At 35.8% G+C, this 19,955-nt stretch overlaps 1 protein-coding gene across 1 annotated transcript in view; it reads left to right on the top strand.

The window, feature by feature from the left end:
- Gbe1 (1,4-alpha-glucan branching enzyme 1) overlaps positions 1 to 19,955 on the top strand; it is a 241,182-nt gene that overhangs the window by 214,506 nt on the left and 6,721 nt on the right. The window contains exons 14-15 of the mRNA XM_005345231.2: positions 686 to 816; positions 17,402 to 17,519. Coding sequence (XP_005345288.1) covers positions 686 to 816; positions 17,402 to 17,519 — 249 coding nt within the window. The remainder of the gene's footprint in view (positions 1 to 685; positions 817 to 17,401; positions 17,520 to 19,955) is intronic.

Raw genomic sequence — 19,955 nt, 5'->3', positions numbered from 1 at the left:
TCCCTGCTAAATTACCAGGAGAGATGCTGCTGATAAACATGGCAATAAATCTCCAACACTAGAGTTGGGGCAAAGGGGAGCCGAAGATGCAAAGGCTCTCAAAGCCAGCTGTAAACAGAAATCAGGGAGAGTGCAGATGTAATGTATTTTTAGACCTTTTCATATTATTAAGAAATATCCCTGGCATATTGCAGTGGACTTTGGGTTGCCTTTGAGTCTCTGCAGAGTTATGTAAAAATGTATGATTTTTAGAATAACTATAATTTTGAAGCTGGATATAACCTTATAGTAAATTTGAAAAATAATTTTATTTGTGTTACCTCATTAATCTGGGTACTAAAGCAGTCTTAGGAAAATATACTTAAGCCCAATATACACAAATGCTTTATGCTGGAAATGCCATGTTTTGTTTGTTTGGATCGGTTTGGCTTTTACTTCAGACTTATCCACAACACTAATCTTCTAGGTGTGCTCTCACGGTGGAACAGTGGTGTTCTTATAGTCTTTTAAGCTGTTTTTTGATATTATTTGGCAAAATTGTAACATGTAAAAGTATAGAGATCAGTGATTTCATTTTGAAATAATAATGAACAACACATATTAAGAACAAAATGAGCCTCTTGGAGATGGTTTCCTTGCAGCAGCATCTCAGAGTGATTTTAATGTAATGTCTTTATCCTTGCAGGCCTACGTGAGCGAAAAACATGAAGGGAATAAGACCATCACCTTCGAGAGAGCAGGACTCCTCTTTATTTTCAACTTCCACCCGAGCAAAAGCTACACTGACTACCGAGTTGGGACAGCACTGCCAGGGAAATATCCTTTTCTCTGCTACCAAATATGGCTGTTTAAAGTCAATAAGTCATAGTATAAGTACATTTTTAAAATGCTAACATGGATCTCATTCAGTTTCCTCCTGAAAAGTAAGGGACTTGAGGTAGCTAACATTGCTCATCTTATTTGTACTGAATTATTTATGAACTTTGCTTCATCTCTGAAAACTACAATTCTGGGTATTTTTGAAAGTGGTGTTTTGTTCTAATAAGCAATTAATCCACACTTTGTTTTTCTACATAAAATCTTTCATAGTTGCCTCTGATAATTATCTCTACCCCTCATCCTTGACTGGTGAGAAGGTGTATATAACTCAACAGTCCTCCTTTCTCTATCTCTTCTTAAATATAGGACATGGCTCACTTTTGTTTATCAGAATTGACAGGGAAATAGGTGGGGCAGGAAGGGGTTGAGTAAGAGAAAGAGCAAGGAGAGTGTTTCTGATGTTTGCTACTTATGCCTACAGATTTCTTGGCTTCTGATTTAGTCCTTTCTTGTATATCTTGGCTATGCTGCCCGACCCTTACTGGAGCATATATGTATAAAACCAAAGTATTCTTTAAGAAATAAGGTAAAAAGTGGGAGAGAAGCAAATGTCTTCCATAGGGAAACAAGACAAAGAAAGGGTAAAGTAGAGAAGAAAAGAATGATAAGCCTACACCTTGTGAATTAGCATTGAAACAGTATGGTAAAATGAGGAAGGCCATTCCAGTAGATGGAAGCATAGACCATTGTTAGATAATGGGTAGTACAAAAGATTAAGGAATGGTGACTGTAATAAAGCTGACAGCACTGATTGAGATCATATAATAGAAGATCTGAAGTCTACATTAATTAGTTTTAGCCTTTTTCCTGGAGTTTATGGTAAGTGGTTGAAGGTTTTTGAACTAGGAAGTCACTTGGTGAGAATGTGTATGCTAGAGCAAGATTTCATGTCCGGGTCTATAAAAGAAGACTGCAGGTTCCGGTTAACCATGGAATATTGCAGAATTCCTAAAGCCTAGGTAGGCTTGAAGTAAGGTGATGGAGAGAGATTAACAGCAGGCTCATGTAGCTCTTTCTGAAGTGAAAGGCCTCAGAAACTGTAAGGGGAAATGTATTTGCAAGGGAAAATAAAAAGTTTCATTATATAAATTTTTATTTTAAATTTTGTATGTAATATATTTTGATCATATACTTTTCCCTCCTTCAATTTATCCCAGATCCTACCTCCCTAACTCCCTATCTACCTAATTGTATATTTTCGCTCAATAAACAAAAAACAAAATAGACAAACTAAACAAGAAAACTAATAAGTTAGAAATATCCAAACAAAGCAAAAAAAAATCACATGGATTACATTTTATTTTGGCCAACTGCTCCTAGCCATGAGGCCTGCCCTGGAGTGTGGTTAATGCAGCCAGTGATGCTACACTAGAGAGAACTGATATTCCCTTCTCCAGAAGGTAACAATATATCTCCTTGGTTAGTATGGAGTTTGTATCTACTTCTCCTTCTCATTGCAGAGTGGGGTAGTAGTGGTCTGTTTTGAACTTGTATGGGACTTGTGTGTATTGTGACAGTCTCTGTGAGTTTATGCATATGTTCTCTTTGACTAGAGAACAGTATTTCCTTGGAGGCATTCGCCATCTCTAGCAATTACAGTCTTTCTGTGTCCTCTTCTGTATAGGAGGTCCTTGTGCTTTTAGATGAGGGGTTTGATAAAGGCATCTATCTCACTTAGGGCTTATTACTCCAAAGTCTCTTACTCTCTGCACATTGTTAATTACTGTGTACTGCAAGAACCTTATCTGATGATGGTTGAGCAATGTTCTGGCCTGTTGGTGTAGCAATAGCTTATTAGGAGTCATTTTATTGCTATGTCACTTTAGCAGAATAAGAGTCATTGCCTTAGTCTCGGGTATTGGTTTCATCTCATGGTATAAGCTTTAAATGCAATCAAAAAGTGGTTAGTGGTTACTCCACAACATTGGTGCCACACTTTTGCAGGCAGATTGGTATTGCAGGTCATGGGGTTTGTACCTGGGTGATACTGATGATTACTTTTCTCCTCCAATAGCATGCAAAATACTTTCTGTAAATATTCTAGTTGAGCATAGTAAGTGTGTATTTAGCAGTAGGCTTTACCATCATGTTATGGAGAGTAACCAACAGCTTTGGTGAAGTTTTGCAGAACCTATGGGACTGCTTTGGTCAATGACTCTACATGATGTAACACATTCCTACCTCTGGATATTTTACTTGGTGGTTTGAGATGTCTCTTTATATAATTAAAAATATTTAAAAACCTGCTGATTTAGTGTATTTTACTATAATGTAGATTCTTTTCTGAGAAAAAGGATTAAGGAAGTGCTTCCAAGATACACTTGCCCCACCCTTCATGATTACTCACCTATAAGAAGCAGTTGACCTTAACTAAGAGACTAAAACCATACTGTCATCTTGGTTTTGTGAAGTTGTGATCTGCCTGCCCAGTCTATGCCTACCATTTACTCCCTGTTAAAGAAATGACTGCTAAGGAAGCAATTTTTTGTTCTAAAGATCTGATTCACAAGATAAACATGGAAGTTCTTAATTATTAAAAACATTGTCTTTTAAATTACCTCTCTCTAGCCTTCCTGTTTTTAGACCAAATTCCTGGAGGTCCTTCCTTCTTCTGTTCTTTCCTTCTCTTTTCAATTCTTTTCTTCCTTCTTTTTCTTCTTTGTTCTTTAAAAAAGGATGTTCTACTTCCATCCAAGTGAAGCTGCCACACCTAGCAGCACAGTTTTTCAGACATGGGCTGGCAAGGAAAGATCAGGTGACACATTCCTGCATTTCCAAGCTTAACCTGTTTCATGGGTAGAGGTATAATGCCCCTTTCTCTACCAACAACAACCCTACCACACCTCCTGCTCCTGTTATACGCTCATTCAAAGTCTTACGTTTTTTTTAGATGCCCTAGTATAATATCTTGTCTCTTTTCTTTATTCAGGTAATAACTTCAACTCAAAAATTCCATATATTAGCATGAAAAAGCACAGTGGGTATTAGATTTGTCCTCTAATCTTTTGAGAGATTTGATAAAGGAACTCTACAGTGTGTGGTTCTCCATTGCTAATTGCTTAAGAGTCTACCATATTCCTTAGGCAAAAGAGAGATATCTTCTTGCAAACTTTTGTTGTTCCAAGCTTAAGCATTCTTTTTATAGTCTACAACATCATTCAAGTCTCATTTTTTTTGGCCTTTAATCTTTTATACTTACTCTTTCACCTTTAACCTATTGCAGAATGACTTTAGATATAGAAATATGAATAAATTAAGATTGTATTATTATATTTCAGACTTTATTAAAAATGTTATATGATAATTGGTTTTTCTAGTGTGTTAATGAAATGGAGATAGTTGCTAGTGTCAAGACTGGTTGCCTTTATCAAGTAAAGAAATTATTCAGATTCTGAAATCCTAAGAAACTGAACTTAATACCAGAAAAATCTCAAGTTTCTTCAAAAGTCATTTGAATTTCTTCTGTCATTATGAAGTACAAGTATTTTGTAGGTAACATGTTTGAATTCTCAAGCAATGTCAATCTTGAACCTGTGTGTCTTTTGTCTTGCATATCAAATGGCAAGGCATCAACCTGACTCAGATCTCTGGGGAACTCATGGTGGATGTCTTCCCAGAGGTTTGTAAAGGTTTGGGGGAAGGCAAGAGAGGAGAAAACTTTAAGTATGCTTTTAGCTATCTGTCAAAATAATACAAAATTTGGAAAATTGAGCAATAAGGCTTATTTGTATCAATACAATAAGTTTTTAAATAAGTTAGTGCCTATATTTAGGAGAATAGCAAAAATGGTGTAGGAGGGTCTTCTGTCTATGTGTTACTTTCATTGGTTAAATAAAGAAACTGCCTTGGCCTAGTTGATAGGGCAAACTCAGGTAAGCAGGGAAGACAGAACAGAATTCTGGGAAGAAGAAGGCAGAGTGGCAGACATCATGGTTCTCCTCTCCAAGATGTATACTGGTTAGACTCATGCTGGTAAGCTACAGTCAAGTGGCAATACACATTAATGGGGATGGGTTAAACTAATATGTGAGAGTTAGCCAATAAGGGGCTGGAGATAATGGGCCAGACAGCAATTTAATTAATACAGGTCTCTGTGTGATTATTTCAAGTTAAACTAGCCAGGCGGCGGGACGAAAAACAGGCCCACTCCACAATACAACACAAAAACAATAGCAGAAAGTGTTTCCCTACACACTTGCATCATATACTGTTTCAGTATATCAATCCCAGGGTTCTTCAGTATAGTGGATAATGGCAATGTGGTGATGCATAGCACAGCCCTCAATGTACTTGGTCAACAGGCAGGTTTCACATTGCATGGTTAGAAAGCTAGAAGTTATTTTCCAGTATATTATCTTATCTTGTGGTCTCACATTGTTCATCTGCAAAAAGGAAACACATTGCCCTTTGTATTTAATGTATCCCTCTTTCATTTCTTCACCCAGAATAGTATATGGTGAACTCTAAATCAAAATTAAAACCTGTTTGGTCCTAAAGAAAACCTGTTATTTGTAATCCAGAATACAAATGGTAGTTCCCCTTTTTAGGTAATGGAGGGGCAAGTTGTATTTTGAGCTACATCTTCTGAAGGCCTTCTGCTTTCCTTTTACATATTTACTTTTACATCCTTGTGCAGCCTAGAAGGAGAATTGTATTCTTCTCTTGTAACAGGCCAGTAGGCAAGCCTCTGAGGACCTTAGTCTTTTTCTCCAGCATGGTGCTGGGAAAATCAAGCAGTGTGTTTATTACAAAGCCAATGCCCTTCTAGTAATCTTGTAATACATTTTCCTTTATTTTTGTATTTCCTACATATGTTTTGACATGATAGCAATGGTGAGATTAGTGATTATCATCTCTATAATGTTAAAAATTGTTTTGAAAAAAATTGTTTTGATACAATTTTATAGAAAATGAGTTGCATTAGAAAATTGTACAAAAATTTGTGGCAATATGCACATTTTCCCATTCACCTGATCTCTTTTCCCACTTCCCAGTGACCTGCCACAGATTCTTCCTTAGGAATTTTTCTTTGTTTCCTTTGTAACCAATGTCTACAAAAAGGAAAAACTATTCTTTTAAAGTAAAACATAGGTTTTCAGGTCATCTTCTCTTGTAGTTGTTTTCTGTATTCTGGAGTGGAATGTAGATGCACACAGCTTTTATGTAAACCCTTTTACTGCATCCAAGTTTACTGTATAATGGTACATGCAAACTTATAACCTCAAATGTTATTTGTAAGGCATATGCCTCGGTCTTTAAAAATGAATATCAGTCTGAAAGAATAAACAACAGAACAGTCACAGGCTTTAAAAGGTGGGCATGATCGTAACAATAGCATCCCCTTTCCAAATGGCATTTCAGCTGTCACAAGATCACATGCTAAAAGGAGCCATCACAAACATGGCTCGTGAGAAGTATCTGAACACAGGCCAAAAATAGTTAAAGCTAAGCGAACAGATGAGTAAATAGTTGAATTTGACCTGAGATCTTAAAAATATTTTTATTAAGCTGCTGCAATATGTGCCTTTTAAAATGTAAATTCAGAGTATGACATTTGCAACCAGTATCCAGGTTTTCTAATGAGCAAATAATGTCATTTGAATGACTCACTGGAGTGTGATTGCTGAAGGCAGGGCTTTGCTGTGTTGCTTGGTTTAGAGAAGGTTCTGAAGTGTGGTTATATAACACTGTTACAGAGAATCAGGACTTTATAAAACAAATAAAGGCAAAGTAATTACTGTAAAATTAATTATATACCACATTGTGTCAAGAGGGTACTGTGCATGTGAGGGATAATTTTTGGATTAAAGAAATAGAGTCTAGATTTGCCTTTTTGATGTTTTGGGAAAACACAGAACATTGAAAAGGGTGTCTCCTGAAATGTTTAACAGTGATATGGAGCATATGTACCCATCTTTTCTCTTTTATTGTGTGTCTGTATGTCTCCTTCTTATACGTTTTATGTAATTAAGGAAACTTAAGCAAATACAATTTTATATTTTTACAGTTCTCTTTTATCTTTAGTTTGAAGGAATGTATAAACATGCATTACACTCAAGAATTGACAACATTCTCTTATTCAGTCTCTAGATAATAGTATGTCTTTTAGACATTTATAGACGGTCTGGTTGATAATTTTTTTCATTGGTAAATATTTCTTAGCAGTCCCTGACATTTAATGACAGTAAGGGACTAACTTCCTTTCTTTCCTAGCAAGAGAGTTTAATTTGGCTTTTTTCTTCACTTCAGGAATTTGAGATGAAAGTATGAAAAGTATTTTGATGATCAAAATATAGTGACTATATTATTTTTAGATTGGTCTAATACATATATGATTATAGGTAGTAATACATAAGCAACTCTTTACTGGGTTTGCATAAACATAACCTTTTTTATATTTTATTTATTTATTATGTATACAGTGTTCTATCTGCATGTATGCCGGGATGCCAGAAGAGGACACCAGATCTCATTATAGATGGTTGTGAGCCACCATGTGGTTTCTGGGAATTGAATTCACTACCTCTGGAAGTAACAAGCAGTGCTCTTAACTTCTGAGCTATCTCTCCACAACTTTTGTATTGTTGTGCAGTGTGGCGATAAAGAATGGAGGGGTAGTTTTGTTCTGAATATCTATTGTAGTGCTGTGAAATACTGAAGAACATATCTGTAGTATTACTTGTATGTCTCTAATTCATTAAGTATCTACTGACTTTGGAAATGCTTAGACAACAGCTCAGATTCCTGTCATCCATTTTATGCTTTTCTGGATGATAATGAATTTAGGAAATATTATAACCTTTAAAAACAATACATATTCACCTATGATAAATATTATTAATTGAATGACATGGTTTTACCAGCTTCTAATAGGAAACCTCACTGGGGAAACAAACTCTTCTTAGAGGTAGGTCACATGCTCAGCAGTAAATGCCCAGCAGTAAATGCCCAACAGAAAATGAACTCTGATCTTTTTGTCTCCCCAAGGCTCAAGTAACTGTTGCAGTGTCCAGATGAAGTAGGTATTGTGTGATTTTGTTATCTATAAATGCATAAATTTGCTCTGTGCTAGAATAGTGTTTACAGTATTACTCTCTGGGGGTTCACATTCATCTCTGCCATTTATTTGTAGTGAGGAAATGGATCGTTGTCTTTTCATTGTTTTCATCACCAAAGCACTTACTGTCTTGGTGTCATAGTGGGAGGCTGATGTGTGTAGAAGTCCTGGGAGTGGTGTTGTGTTATTATGTTGTATTATATTATACTATACTATACTATACTATATGATATTGTACTTATTAGAATACTTGGACTCAGCAGATAGTTTTCCTCACTATGGCCTGAGCTCTCTTTTTCCAAATTCTTTTTTCCATGTCTGATTCCCCAGCTCATTAACCCATAATAATTCCTTTCACTTCCTTTAGAGTACTGTAACTGAACATTTTCTGTTCCTTGCTAAGTCCCTCCCTTACTTCTGTACTATTTTCCCAGCTTTGCTTCTCATCACCTGCCTTTCTCTTTTTTGTAGGGATATTTTATTTTTTTTTACTTCCTTCCCACAATTTCTTTGTGAAGTAACCCCTCCTACCCATTGGTTCTCATCATTATTTCTCTCTTCTGCCATCCTTCCTCTGAAGAAATGGTAGGTCCTCTTAAACTCCACAGTTCACACTATGATAGCTTCCCCTATTGGCCAGAATCCTTGGCCTCTGCTCTGTAACTAAAATATGTACAGGTGGGTGATGATGAATGAGTGTTAGGGATAATGGGAAGCATGGACTCTGATTTTTTAAACATAGAATTCAAAGATGAACTTTGCAGACTATTCACATCAAATAGAATTGCTTTGGTGAGGAAGTCTCTGTGCTTATTTTAAAATTAGTGTCAGAAGTCGAATTTCCATAGCACTTCATAGCCTTCCATTTACATTGGCCCATGCAATCCTCACATTATGTCAGTAAGGCTGGTCTGGTCTAGTGCTCTTATCCTTAATCTACATATGAGGATCAGAAAGATTCATAACTTCTGAAAGGTCAAAGTCCTGGTAAGTGAATATATGAAATTTAATCAAGTTTCTCTACGTCAGCACAGTTTGAGATTTGGATGACAAACCATCTTTTTCTTGCCGTTTAGAAATACTGTCAGTATGCATAAAGCATATCTAACTAGTTAGAATGCTCTTTTTTACTTGTGTTCTCGCCCCCTCTTTGAAAAAGTTAATGACTTCTCTGACTAAATTCTTTTTTATGGGGGAGGGGTAGCTATCTTATACCACCCTAGTTTGCAACATTCAAAATCACAGCTCAATATGAATGCAAATATTTATATCTTTACTAAAGCATAACTCATAAATTAAGATTGTATAGACTTTTTTCTATCTTGGTACACAGATATTTATAAATACTTACCTCAGGCATCCTATGTAGTCTCCACCTCAGAGAATTAGTTACTGCATATGTGTTCGCATATATATTCAATGTTCCTATAAAAGAGTAAATTTGGTCTCCACAACTTACTCTATAAGCTATTGTCTATGTTTCTCCTTGAGTTGTAGAGTATATAGTAACCATGTCACCCATACTTCTGGTTTACGATTCCATGTTCAGAGTCTCACATCATAGGCATATTATGTATAATTTAAGAGAATGAAATAATATATATAATATATTTTTCTCTATGAGCTAAATGGTTTTGTCTAAAGATTTATAATAATTTTTGTCTGTGGGCTCTCTCAGTTAATGTACCTAAAGAATATGCAGAAGAATGTATGTTGGAATAAAGATCTCACGATAATCTAATAGTCTAAATAAAACTCATGAATATTAAATAAGATTGAAAAATAATTAAATTATGAGAGACTGGATTTAAAATATGTCAGAATTTTGACTGATTTAAATTTTGTAAATCATATGTTTGCCAATCATAGCTAGAATATGAATTTTCACTATGAGTGACAGAAATGTATTTTTCAGAAGTAATTTAACATCATTACTCCTTTCTCAGATATATGCATTTTTTGCCACATCTGTCTACTAAGATATGGTGGGTTTAAAATTGACATTACCATATCAATTGTAATATACCCATAAAAATATTTTATAAAACTCAGAAGTGTGTGTTCACTTATATCTGTGTGGTTAACTTTTAAAATATACATGTGAGACATATTAAAATGTAGACTCCATAAATGAGTCTGATGTTATCATGGACTGTGTGCCATACGTTATAAGTAATGACGGTGGCTATGTGCCCTCCTGCTCCCATACACGTATCCAAACCTGCACAATTCTTCACTGTAGTTTACCTGAAACCATTTAGCCTCAGCTCATCCAGCTTCCTCACACACCAGGAGAGATCCAAATAGTGATATTCTTGGAAGTTAAACATGAAAGTTAATATATTTCTGTTCCTTCACATATTAGCAAGATGATACTTAGAGTACCACAGATACAGTGATGAGTTGTAACATTTTAGGTATTTTAATGTTTATTGACTTTAAAGTAGAATGTTATGATCAAAGTGTGTATTCTTGCCCTACATACTCAAAAAGATATGATTTTGTCTAGTATTTTTAGTATTTTATGCTTAAGTATAATTACTAAAAAAAATAACCAATGAAGCTGATAATGAAATTCTTTAAATCTGTCATGTCTTTAATATACTATTGGTCATTTATCCCTATCATCTAAGAATTATGAATGGTGTCTTTAATTCCAAGGCTCATGCAAATCAGTTATTTTATTGAGAAATAATTGCTTTACATTTACATGTATGACATGGGATTCCCTTCTATATGCTGCAAATATGTTTTATTACCATTTGTTAATAAAGAAGCTGCTTCTGCCTATAGCAGAGCAGAATATATTCAGGCTGGAAGAGATATAGAGAGAGTGTGGGTAGAGTTAGAGAGATACCATGTAGCTGCCGAAGGAGAAGGACATGTTGGAACTTTACTCTGAAGGCCACAGCCTCATGGTGATGTAGATGAATAGAAATGTGTTAATTTAAGATAAGAGTTTGCCAGAAATATGCCTAAGCTGTAGGCCAACCAGTGTTGTAATTAATATAGTTTTTGTGTGATTATTTGTGTCTGAACAGCCAGGAACAAAAGAGCAGTCTCAACCTACACATGCACTTATTTAACTATTGTTATCAAAAGTGTGTCTATTACAAATCTACCATAAGTATCATAAAATAGTTGTAAACATTTAAGTATTACAGATAACGAAGTGAAATTTGTTAAGGATGCTAATTAGCTCACTGATGCAATGGTGTATTAAGGCCAAGGTTAGCCCCTGGATTCTAACTCTCTCTGATTTACCAGCATTGGATTTACACATGGTGTACTTTACCCAGGATTTTAGTAGATACTGTCAATAAGATCTCAGATCTTACATTTGCGAAGAAAGCTCTTTCCCATTGAGTTGCTTTTCCAGTCTGTGGTAGAGCATTCCTTTATATTCAAAATGAAAATTAGCTTTTAGTTTAAAAACATGGTAGAGTTTTGTTATTTTAGGGTTTTTCTTTTGAGCATAGTACAAACTGGTTTTGATTATAAGGTTTCTGGTTTACAAGCAAAAATGATATGTTATTTTTCTTTTAAAGTTCCAAATAATTGCTATTGCTTCTTTGGATAGCTGAATTTATCAGCACGTAGATAATGATGGTATAGACAGAGTGTACTTCTAGAGGAAACATAAGTCAGAACTTCGGACGCTTTGTTGTTGTTGGTTCCTCTTTCAAGCTATTGATTAGCAGTGAATTCTTTAGCTGACATTACATAATCATCCAAGATAATGAAACCTGGCTACATAGGATAGCCAGAAATGTTCTACAAAGTATTTAGAACACTTTTTCCATTTGTAGGGAGTTGTATAGCCTTTGGTATTTTGTGTTGTCATTCAATATGTTATCTACTAATGTTTGTCCTTAAGCATACCCAAGAATAAACTAAAATTTTATGAAATGTATTTCACAAATTATATTTATCCATTAATTAACATAGAGAATAATGGCATTTGAGCGAGACATGCTTGATCTTGCTTTACTGATATTTACATTTTACAGAATTATAGTGTATAAGTAAGGCACCAATCTTGCAGAGATTGGAGTTTATTATGCAGTCTAAAACCAGAAAGCTTTTGTTGATGAAACAAGTACATCCTAGCTTAAAGTATAAATATGCTTCTTTTTGGCATATATGAGGTTATTTAAATTTTTGATGAAGACGTTGTTCTCAAACTTGAATGTCTTTGTAGCTCAAGCATGGAGATGTTATTTTTTTCTAGGACTCCATGATTATTTGGAGCTAATAAAACTAAGAAAGTACTCCCCCATAGAAAAGTTGCATTATTGATTTATGAAATTTTAAAATATTGAGTTTACTCAGAAGGAAATTTCCCATTTATTTTTCATATTTTTACTCTAAACTTATATTAGAAATTATGTGCTATTGAAGAATACTATTTTCATTGATGTCTAAGAAAAATACAAAATGCATAATTTTCATGTAAAGTAATCATATATGTCTCTTATCAGTGGTTAAAAAAATAATTAAAATATGAGAACACTCGATTACAAGAATGCATTTTGAAAGAAGAAAGAAAGAAATGCCTGAATCTGTTCTGTTTTACGTGTATCATCACCCCATACAGACAAGTACATACATAACACATGTCAAACACATCACAAACCTTTGCTGCCTCTGCATTTTGAACGAGACCAAAGACAGTAGGAAAGTTGTGGCTTCTAGGGATTTTATAAAGATTACAATTGAACTCATTATAAAATGAAAGGGCAGATCTGGTTCAGATGCTCTATAGCTATGGACCTTAAATTTTTATGGATTATACATGTCAAGAGATAAAATCTAATTTGTGAATGTCATAGGAGAAATCATATTTGAACATTATGGAAAATTATACCAGATAGTCATCTTCAAACTATTGAAATCCTAAATCCTTTCTTGCTTCCCACCAGCTGTTCTTATTCTACAAAGTAAACATTTGGTTACTCATAGTTACTTAGAGTAGATCTTAGAGTGTTTACACTGCTTTTCTCTCTTGGGTATAAAGTTTCTCTCCTGACATCATTCAACTCTTTTGAATTATTGTAATTGCAATCAAATGAGTGTGTTAATTGAAGAAGTATATATAAATATAATTGACTTTCAAATTAATGTTCCATTGTTTGTTTTTCACATTATACCATTTCTTTTGCGGGCATGTGCCTTACACAGAACAGTACAGTAGTGATGTGTTTCCCTTTACTAGAGATATATGAAAATTAAGTCTCAAAATTATGGTTTCTGACAGTTAAATATATATGGTAAGTAACTGTCTCTGCCATCTTTACGGTCCTCTAGTCATTGGAGGACCCCCCTTTCTGTCACTCAGTTGGAAATCTCAGGGGTTGTACCTTATAAATTTCTTCAGATCTATCAGTGGTAGTGAAGTAGGCTTGGCACTGAATGATATAAATGATAGCCCTTCTTGTCTGAAATGCTCACACTTGGAACAGACCCTTTATCAAGTGGCTGAGCAAACACAGCAGCTTTTGAAGTATTTGAAGAGCTATTGAATTTGAGAGTCTTCATGGCTCCACTGTTCTTTAATCTTATTAGTATAGGCCTCCTTCAGAATAGGCTCTTCCTTGGTTTAAATTTAAGGACATAGATTATAAAATAATGCTTAAAACTTCTTATCTACTTCAACCTGTTGATAGATATATCAAATACTTAGGAAGCTCTTGAATTTAAAATAAGAAGTCATAATATTTTAAAATGCTATCCAAATTTGTAGGAACCTATTTCATCTCCCTTTTTATAGAAGAGAGAAATCTGTACTTAAAATTCTATTATTCTTTTCCTTACTGCATTTTTCCAAAATTAACCAAGGAAAAGAATATGTTGTGTTCCAAAGTGAGAGAGCAGTGAAGGAGAATAGAACTAAAACTAAGAGAATAAACTTTTGACAATGTAGGAAACGTTATCTTTAAGTGTGCTAATTTAGATCTAGCATTTACCTCCTGTATTATTTTCTCATACTGTATTTACTCTGGCTTTCTTGTGTTTAGAAGGTCAACTTTAGAACTGAGGAAGAAAGAGCATTCAACAGCACTCTGCTAGAATTTCCTATAAACTGTATAATCATCTGCAGGATGGGGCAGCCAAGTTTACCCTTGAGTTCTGCTTGGCACCTGTTCCACCATTTCCCTAGTTCTCTGTTGCAAGGCAGAACTACCCTCTTCTCCTTTTCTTTTAACCAATTATTCACCAGGCTCCATATTGTCTAGTTCGATCATGTTTAGCTCTAAATTCTAGACTGCCTATGTCTTTTGGAGATTACCCAACCTTGTTATCCTTGGGCATTGTTAACCTTGTAATTGGTTTGCCAGATTTGACCTTTTGCTTGACCTTCGTACTTGAGTTCTGACTCCTAGATTGAATTTCTTGCTAGTCAAATGATGTTTGGTTTAAATATGTAGCAGTATCAGAATTAATCCACCAAAAATTACATATTAACACCTTAGTCCAGTTTCTATATGGAGAGACTGTCAACTCTACCTTTCTCTTTGACTCTCTCTGTATTCCTCTTCCGACCACACTGACATACATATGTATGGCTAGTCTCCTTACTATAAGGTATGAATTACATATAAACTAAGACCATTTAACCAACTCCTGTATTTTCTATGCTCTCTTGTTTATTTTATATGTGTAGTAAGTGCATGAGGTAGTAATGATAATTTTTCCCTATTTTTCTAATATGAAATCTTACTATTTGCAGCCTAACACCTGTTAGTGAATTGGGATTGTCCTGATGCCAGTTTGAATGATTTATTGAGAACATCTTACAAGAAAGCAGTTTTTCTAGGTGTGAGAAGGAAGCTATGGTCAATAACAGCCTGTTGATATGTCTGGACAAATTAGTTTTGTATTCGTGTAATATGAAAGCACATTAAGAAGGATAATTCAAACTAAGTTAAGATTATCTGTACTGTATTTTTCAAACTATATTATTTATACATTTAAAGGGATTAGGAGAATACTTGAGATGGAGAATATTTATAATCAGCAAATGAAGGCAGCATTTCTACTAACCTTTTCTTAAGGCCTTAAGTCTAAGTCTAAGGAAGGTCCTATAAAGGCAAAGATTCCTGATGCTTGAATAACGTGCCATAGCAAATAACAACCACAAAATGACTTCCCAATCATTTTTAATGTTTTGCTTTGTAGAAACTTCTGAATTTAAGCACTATATTTTCTTAAGAAGAGGCTGAAGAGATGGATCAGCCTCAAGAGTACTGCCTGCTTTTCCAAAGGTCTTGAGTTCAATTCCCAGCAACCACATGGTGGCTCACAACCATCTGTAATGAAATTTGGTGCCCTTTTGAAGAAGAGACCTGGTCATCAACTTAGACCATAAAACCCTATGTGAACAAGCACCACTATATATGGGCTGCCCATGCATGTTCAGCATTGCCAGGGCATAAATTTCAATTTTTAAATTTCATTTCCTTAAGGAAGTTGTTGTGTTCCCTGGATAGTAAAGACACAGAGCTGGGTCACTCCAAAAGTGGGCACAAAAGAAGTTTATCCAAAAATCAGAAAACAGAAAAAAATAAGTATAGCTTGCATTTTGAAACTTCTGTTTCCTTTTTTTTTTTAAAGAAACTTTTCTTCTATGGCTACAAATTACACACATGCAAAGTATATTGTAACAATTTCCAGTATGAGGGTCCCTTTCAAGGTCAAAAAAAGAAATATGCCCTCCTGTGACTATTGTTCTTTCTCTATCATTGATTATGAAAATATTTAGTCAAAGGTGCACTATTGAGTTTTTCAATGGATTAGCATTTTATTAAACAGAAACAGCAATTCTGTGTTCAGACAATGACTAATGCATATGGATCCTCTCTCACCTGAAATAACACCTGTCCACACAGGGAAACCCTTAAAATACAGCTGCCATTTGGTAGTTCCTCATCCAGCTACTGATATCGAAGACATGCTTGCCTTTTGTTGCCTTCACCACAATTTGTGTTGCTAGCTAGTAGTTTGTTGATAATTTAATTCACTAGTTATCAAAACATATTCTGGGGCATTGTTCTCCATATTTTGACATTGTAGACACCAATCCGAGGATGTGACAAACTAGAAGAAGAGAATGCAACTTCCTTTTCGTCATCCTTGTGATGTTCACCATCTGGATTTCATGCTAAACCTCATTAGTAGGCCTTAGTCATTTCAGGTACATTGACTTCAGAATGCGCATGTATGTTTGAGCCCAGAACACATCACTTGAGCCTCCACCCCCCCCCACCCCTGCCTCCTTTGAGCACACTAGAACCCATGAGAGTCAGAGCTGACTGACCTGGATTGACCAAAACAGAGTCACTGCCATGAGCAACTTTCCTATGGGGTATCCATCTGCATCTCACACCCAAACCAAGGTTTCAAAAGGATGGAAATGATGGACCATTGATCATTGCTCACATGCACAATATTTGGAGCTTTTTACTTTATAAAAAGTGTACAAATGTTACTGAACATTTATGTTCCAGGAAGAGAAAGCTAAAATGCCTTAGTTCTATCTTTGCTCTTTATAAGACCTAGAAGGATCAAATTTTCTATGTACTGATAAGTTTTTACTTGTAGATTTTAATGTCAAGTACAATTTCTTGACATCTTAGGTTAGTAAAAGACCTTTAGTTACCTTCTGTAAGTACATCCATGCTCTTAACTCACTGTGAAATAGGAGATATTAGCCTGAGAGGATACTGGGCTAGCATTCTGGAGACCCCTTTAATCTTTGGTAATTCAAGAGAAGGATTGCGTATTTAATTATAGCAGATTCCTTGATTGCCACAGGATCTACCTGTGACAATGACAGTGCATTTACCTGCTTGTGCTGTGTTGAGAGCTCTATGCAGTTTAGAGCCAGGAAGTTGGGGTAAGGCTATACCTGAAAATATCCCAATCATGCTTTGTCCATGTCTTTGTTTGCCCCTCTGATATTCAGATTCTGAAAAGCTCCATGAATTCAAAGATGAGGAAGGAGTAAAAGTTCTTCCAAATGAGGATTAAGAAAAAGTCTAATGCATGCATGTATAAAAGTATTTTATAATACAGTTAATGCATTTTAAAGACATGTAACTCACAAAGTAACTAGGTATAAAATGGTATATCACAATTATATAGTAAGTGTATTCCTTGTGGTTTTTCTAGGTAAAATTTTCCAATTAACCCTGTTCTCTTCAGAATCAGATTGTCAGCTAAAGAATGGGTTGCTTCCAGAGAAAAGGAGAGTGTTTCTCAGGCTGCATGATCTCTCAATGGATGAAGTATATACATGACCTTTCAGGTTTAGGATGTGGGGCTAGATCTAGAAACTCTTTTAAACTTCTGCAATTTTTGAGAAGGAATGAGTACACAATAAAATAATATTTTACCATTGTTCAGAGTATATTCATAATGTCTCCTTCCACTTCTGCACTGTTGTGAATTCCTTAATGTCTGCACATTCAAAATAGTACTAGATTCAGATGCCCCGGAATATGGAGGACACCAGAGACTGGACCACAATACTGACTATTTTGCTGAGGCTTTTGAGCATAATGGTCGACCCTATTCCCTCTTGGTAAGTAAGATGTTTTCATTATAGTTAACTTAATTTTTTGTTTTTTTATAGTTATAGGTTGTTTTTCAAACTAGCACCTCTTTAAATGGTAACATGGAGCAGGGGCTCAAAGACAGGGAAAACAAAATGTGTTGAGAGACACTGGTCTTAGGAAACTAATACTGAAGGATATTCTGATACAATTGGAAAAAACTTGAATATTGGTAGGATTTAAGTTATTTCTATAGGCTTGAGGGGGAAGTTTGCATTCTTTTTTTTTTAGGAATTTCTACATTATTATCTGTTTAATGATTTTTAACTTAAAACATCTTGAAGAAATAAAAATGTATATCTTTTCTGTCATCTAGTAAGTCAAGGCCTAGATTCTTTGTAGTTTTGAATTCTCTACATTATTCATTTAATGAGAAATGATTTTGATTTTACAAGTTTTGTTAGACGACAGAGCTGAAACAGGTGATAGGGTGATGCCTTCAAATATTGTATCAGTTCTTAGAAGATGTAAAGTGTGGCAACATTTTAAATAGCAAAGGATTCTTATCTTAATAACTTTTGTCCATATGGCAGGCTTAGGTTGCATATAAGTCATATTTTCTTTGCCTGGCTGATCATGTGCCTGCCTTGCTATTTCCTCTCTCTCTCTCTCTCTCTCTCTCTCTCTCTCAGGTATCCATCATTCCCCTTCACTGTGAGAGATATTTTCTTCCCTTCATGACATGAGGAGATATCTAACAAATATGTGGATATATCTTATCAAGTCAGCAGATTTTATAAATTTGTTCACTTTCTTAAAAGTCCCTAAGTTGAGCATTAACATCTGTATGGTACCCTTGGATTCCATTTTTATACTATACCCTACCACTTGAACAAGCCTTTCATACAGTAAATTACTATATTATGCGCAGAGTGGATTAATCCTAAAATAAATGAAAAGACCACAACAATGACAACTGAGGAGCGATGTAAGCACAGTGGCTAGACAGACTCAGCTGCTGGTCTCATTTGTGTATGAGTGTGTCTTAATAGCTCTGATGTAGGCGTAGGTGGGTACAGAGGCAGGGTCCACCTGGCTAAGAGAGAGGGCTCATGTGGGTACTAGCCACTTTTGAAGAGCTACAGCTGTAGCTTGTCAGGGCATTCAGTTGTGACATGTGCAGTGCGACTGATAACAATAGATCCGTAAGTGAGCGAGACAGTTACCCAGAAGATGTGGGATAACCAAAAAGGTAAAAAACTCCTGAGGGCTTTAGCAAGATGATTCAGCTCAACGAGGAACCCGAGAAGCTGCAGCCTGCCACAGTAAAACTGAACCTTATCCACTCGAATTTGACAGGAGGAGTTTGAAAGATTTAGCCAACTTCTTTTGTAGGTAAAATTGCCAAAGGTTCTAATATCTCAACAGAGCTCTTCTATAAAGAAGTTCTGCTGCGAGAATGAAATGATGACCAATGTCATGGAAGAGACCTGGAATCCAATGCCCTGTCTGCCACTTGCTGGCTTTAAGACTGAGTAAATTCTCTTGCTGCGCATAGCTCTTTCCTTCACCTGTAAATGAGGATGTATAGGACCAGCAGCTCTAAGGCAAGAGACTCTTAGGAAGCACAGCCCATTAACAGGGCCAAGCTTTGTGGTCTTTCTGGTCATGTGTTCAAATGTTATCTCATGGGTGTCATTTTCTATCTTGAACATTTCAAGGGCACTAAGTGCCTTGAGGGTGCTTCGTTACAAACCCAAGGGGCAGGAAGTTACTTCCATTGAGATGCGCTCAACTCTTTGCTGTAGATAGAAAAGATTTTGAAAACTATTCAGTTTTTTTAGGAGAAAAATATTCTGAAATGGTTAAAATCAGTCAACAAGCCAGGGGTTGTGGCAATCAGGTTACATTTTAAACTCTGTTTGAAGGGATCTAGCAGACCTGAAACACAGCTTCTAAATCAGCAGGTGGAATGAAGACTGTCCCTTCCCCCTTGGTCTCAGTAATATACACATGCGCAGAAGCAAAGTCTAAGGGCTCTGCACACTGCAGCTGTGATCCACCTCAGTCAGCAAGGCTTCGGGAGCCTCCCGTCCTCAGAGCAGTGTCTCTAGTGTCAGAGTTCAGATACTTAGAAAGTGTCCATCTACAGTATTCAGGGGCAGAGAAAGAGGCTAGGAGGGAGCCCAAGAGGAAATACACACACACACACACACACACACACACACACACACACACACAAATTCGTTCTTGACAATTCTGTTAGGCAATTAGGGTAAAGGACAGGGAATAGAAAATGATCTAAACAAAACATCTGTCACAGGATTGCTTCATTACAGTGAACCTCCTTAAATGGATTAATGAGTGCTGAAATCCAGTCCAGTTCTTGACAATGTCCCTGGGTGCACTGTGACAGTGTCCCTGGGTGCACTGTGACAGTGTCCCTGGGTGCACTGTGACAGTGT

This window comes from Microtus ochrogaster, chromosome 2, assembly GCF_000317375.1.
Source record: "Microtus ochrogaster isolate Prairie Vole_2 chromosome 2, MicOch1.0, whole genome shotgun sequence".
Lineage (NCBI taxonomy): Eukaryota > Metazoa > Chordata > Mammalia > Rodentia > Cricetidae > Microtus > Microtus ochrogaster.
This window is presented reverse-complemented; position numbering and strand designations above follow the sequence as displayed.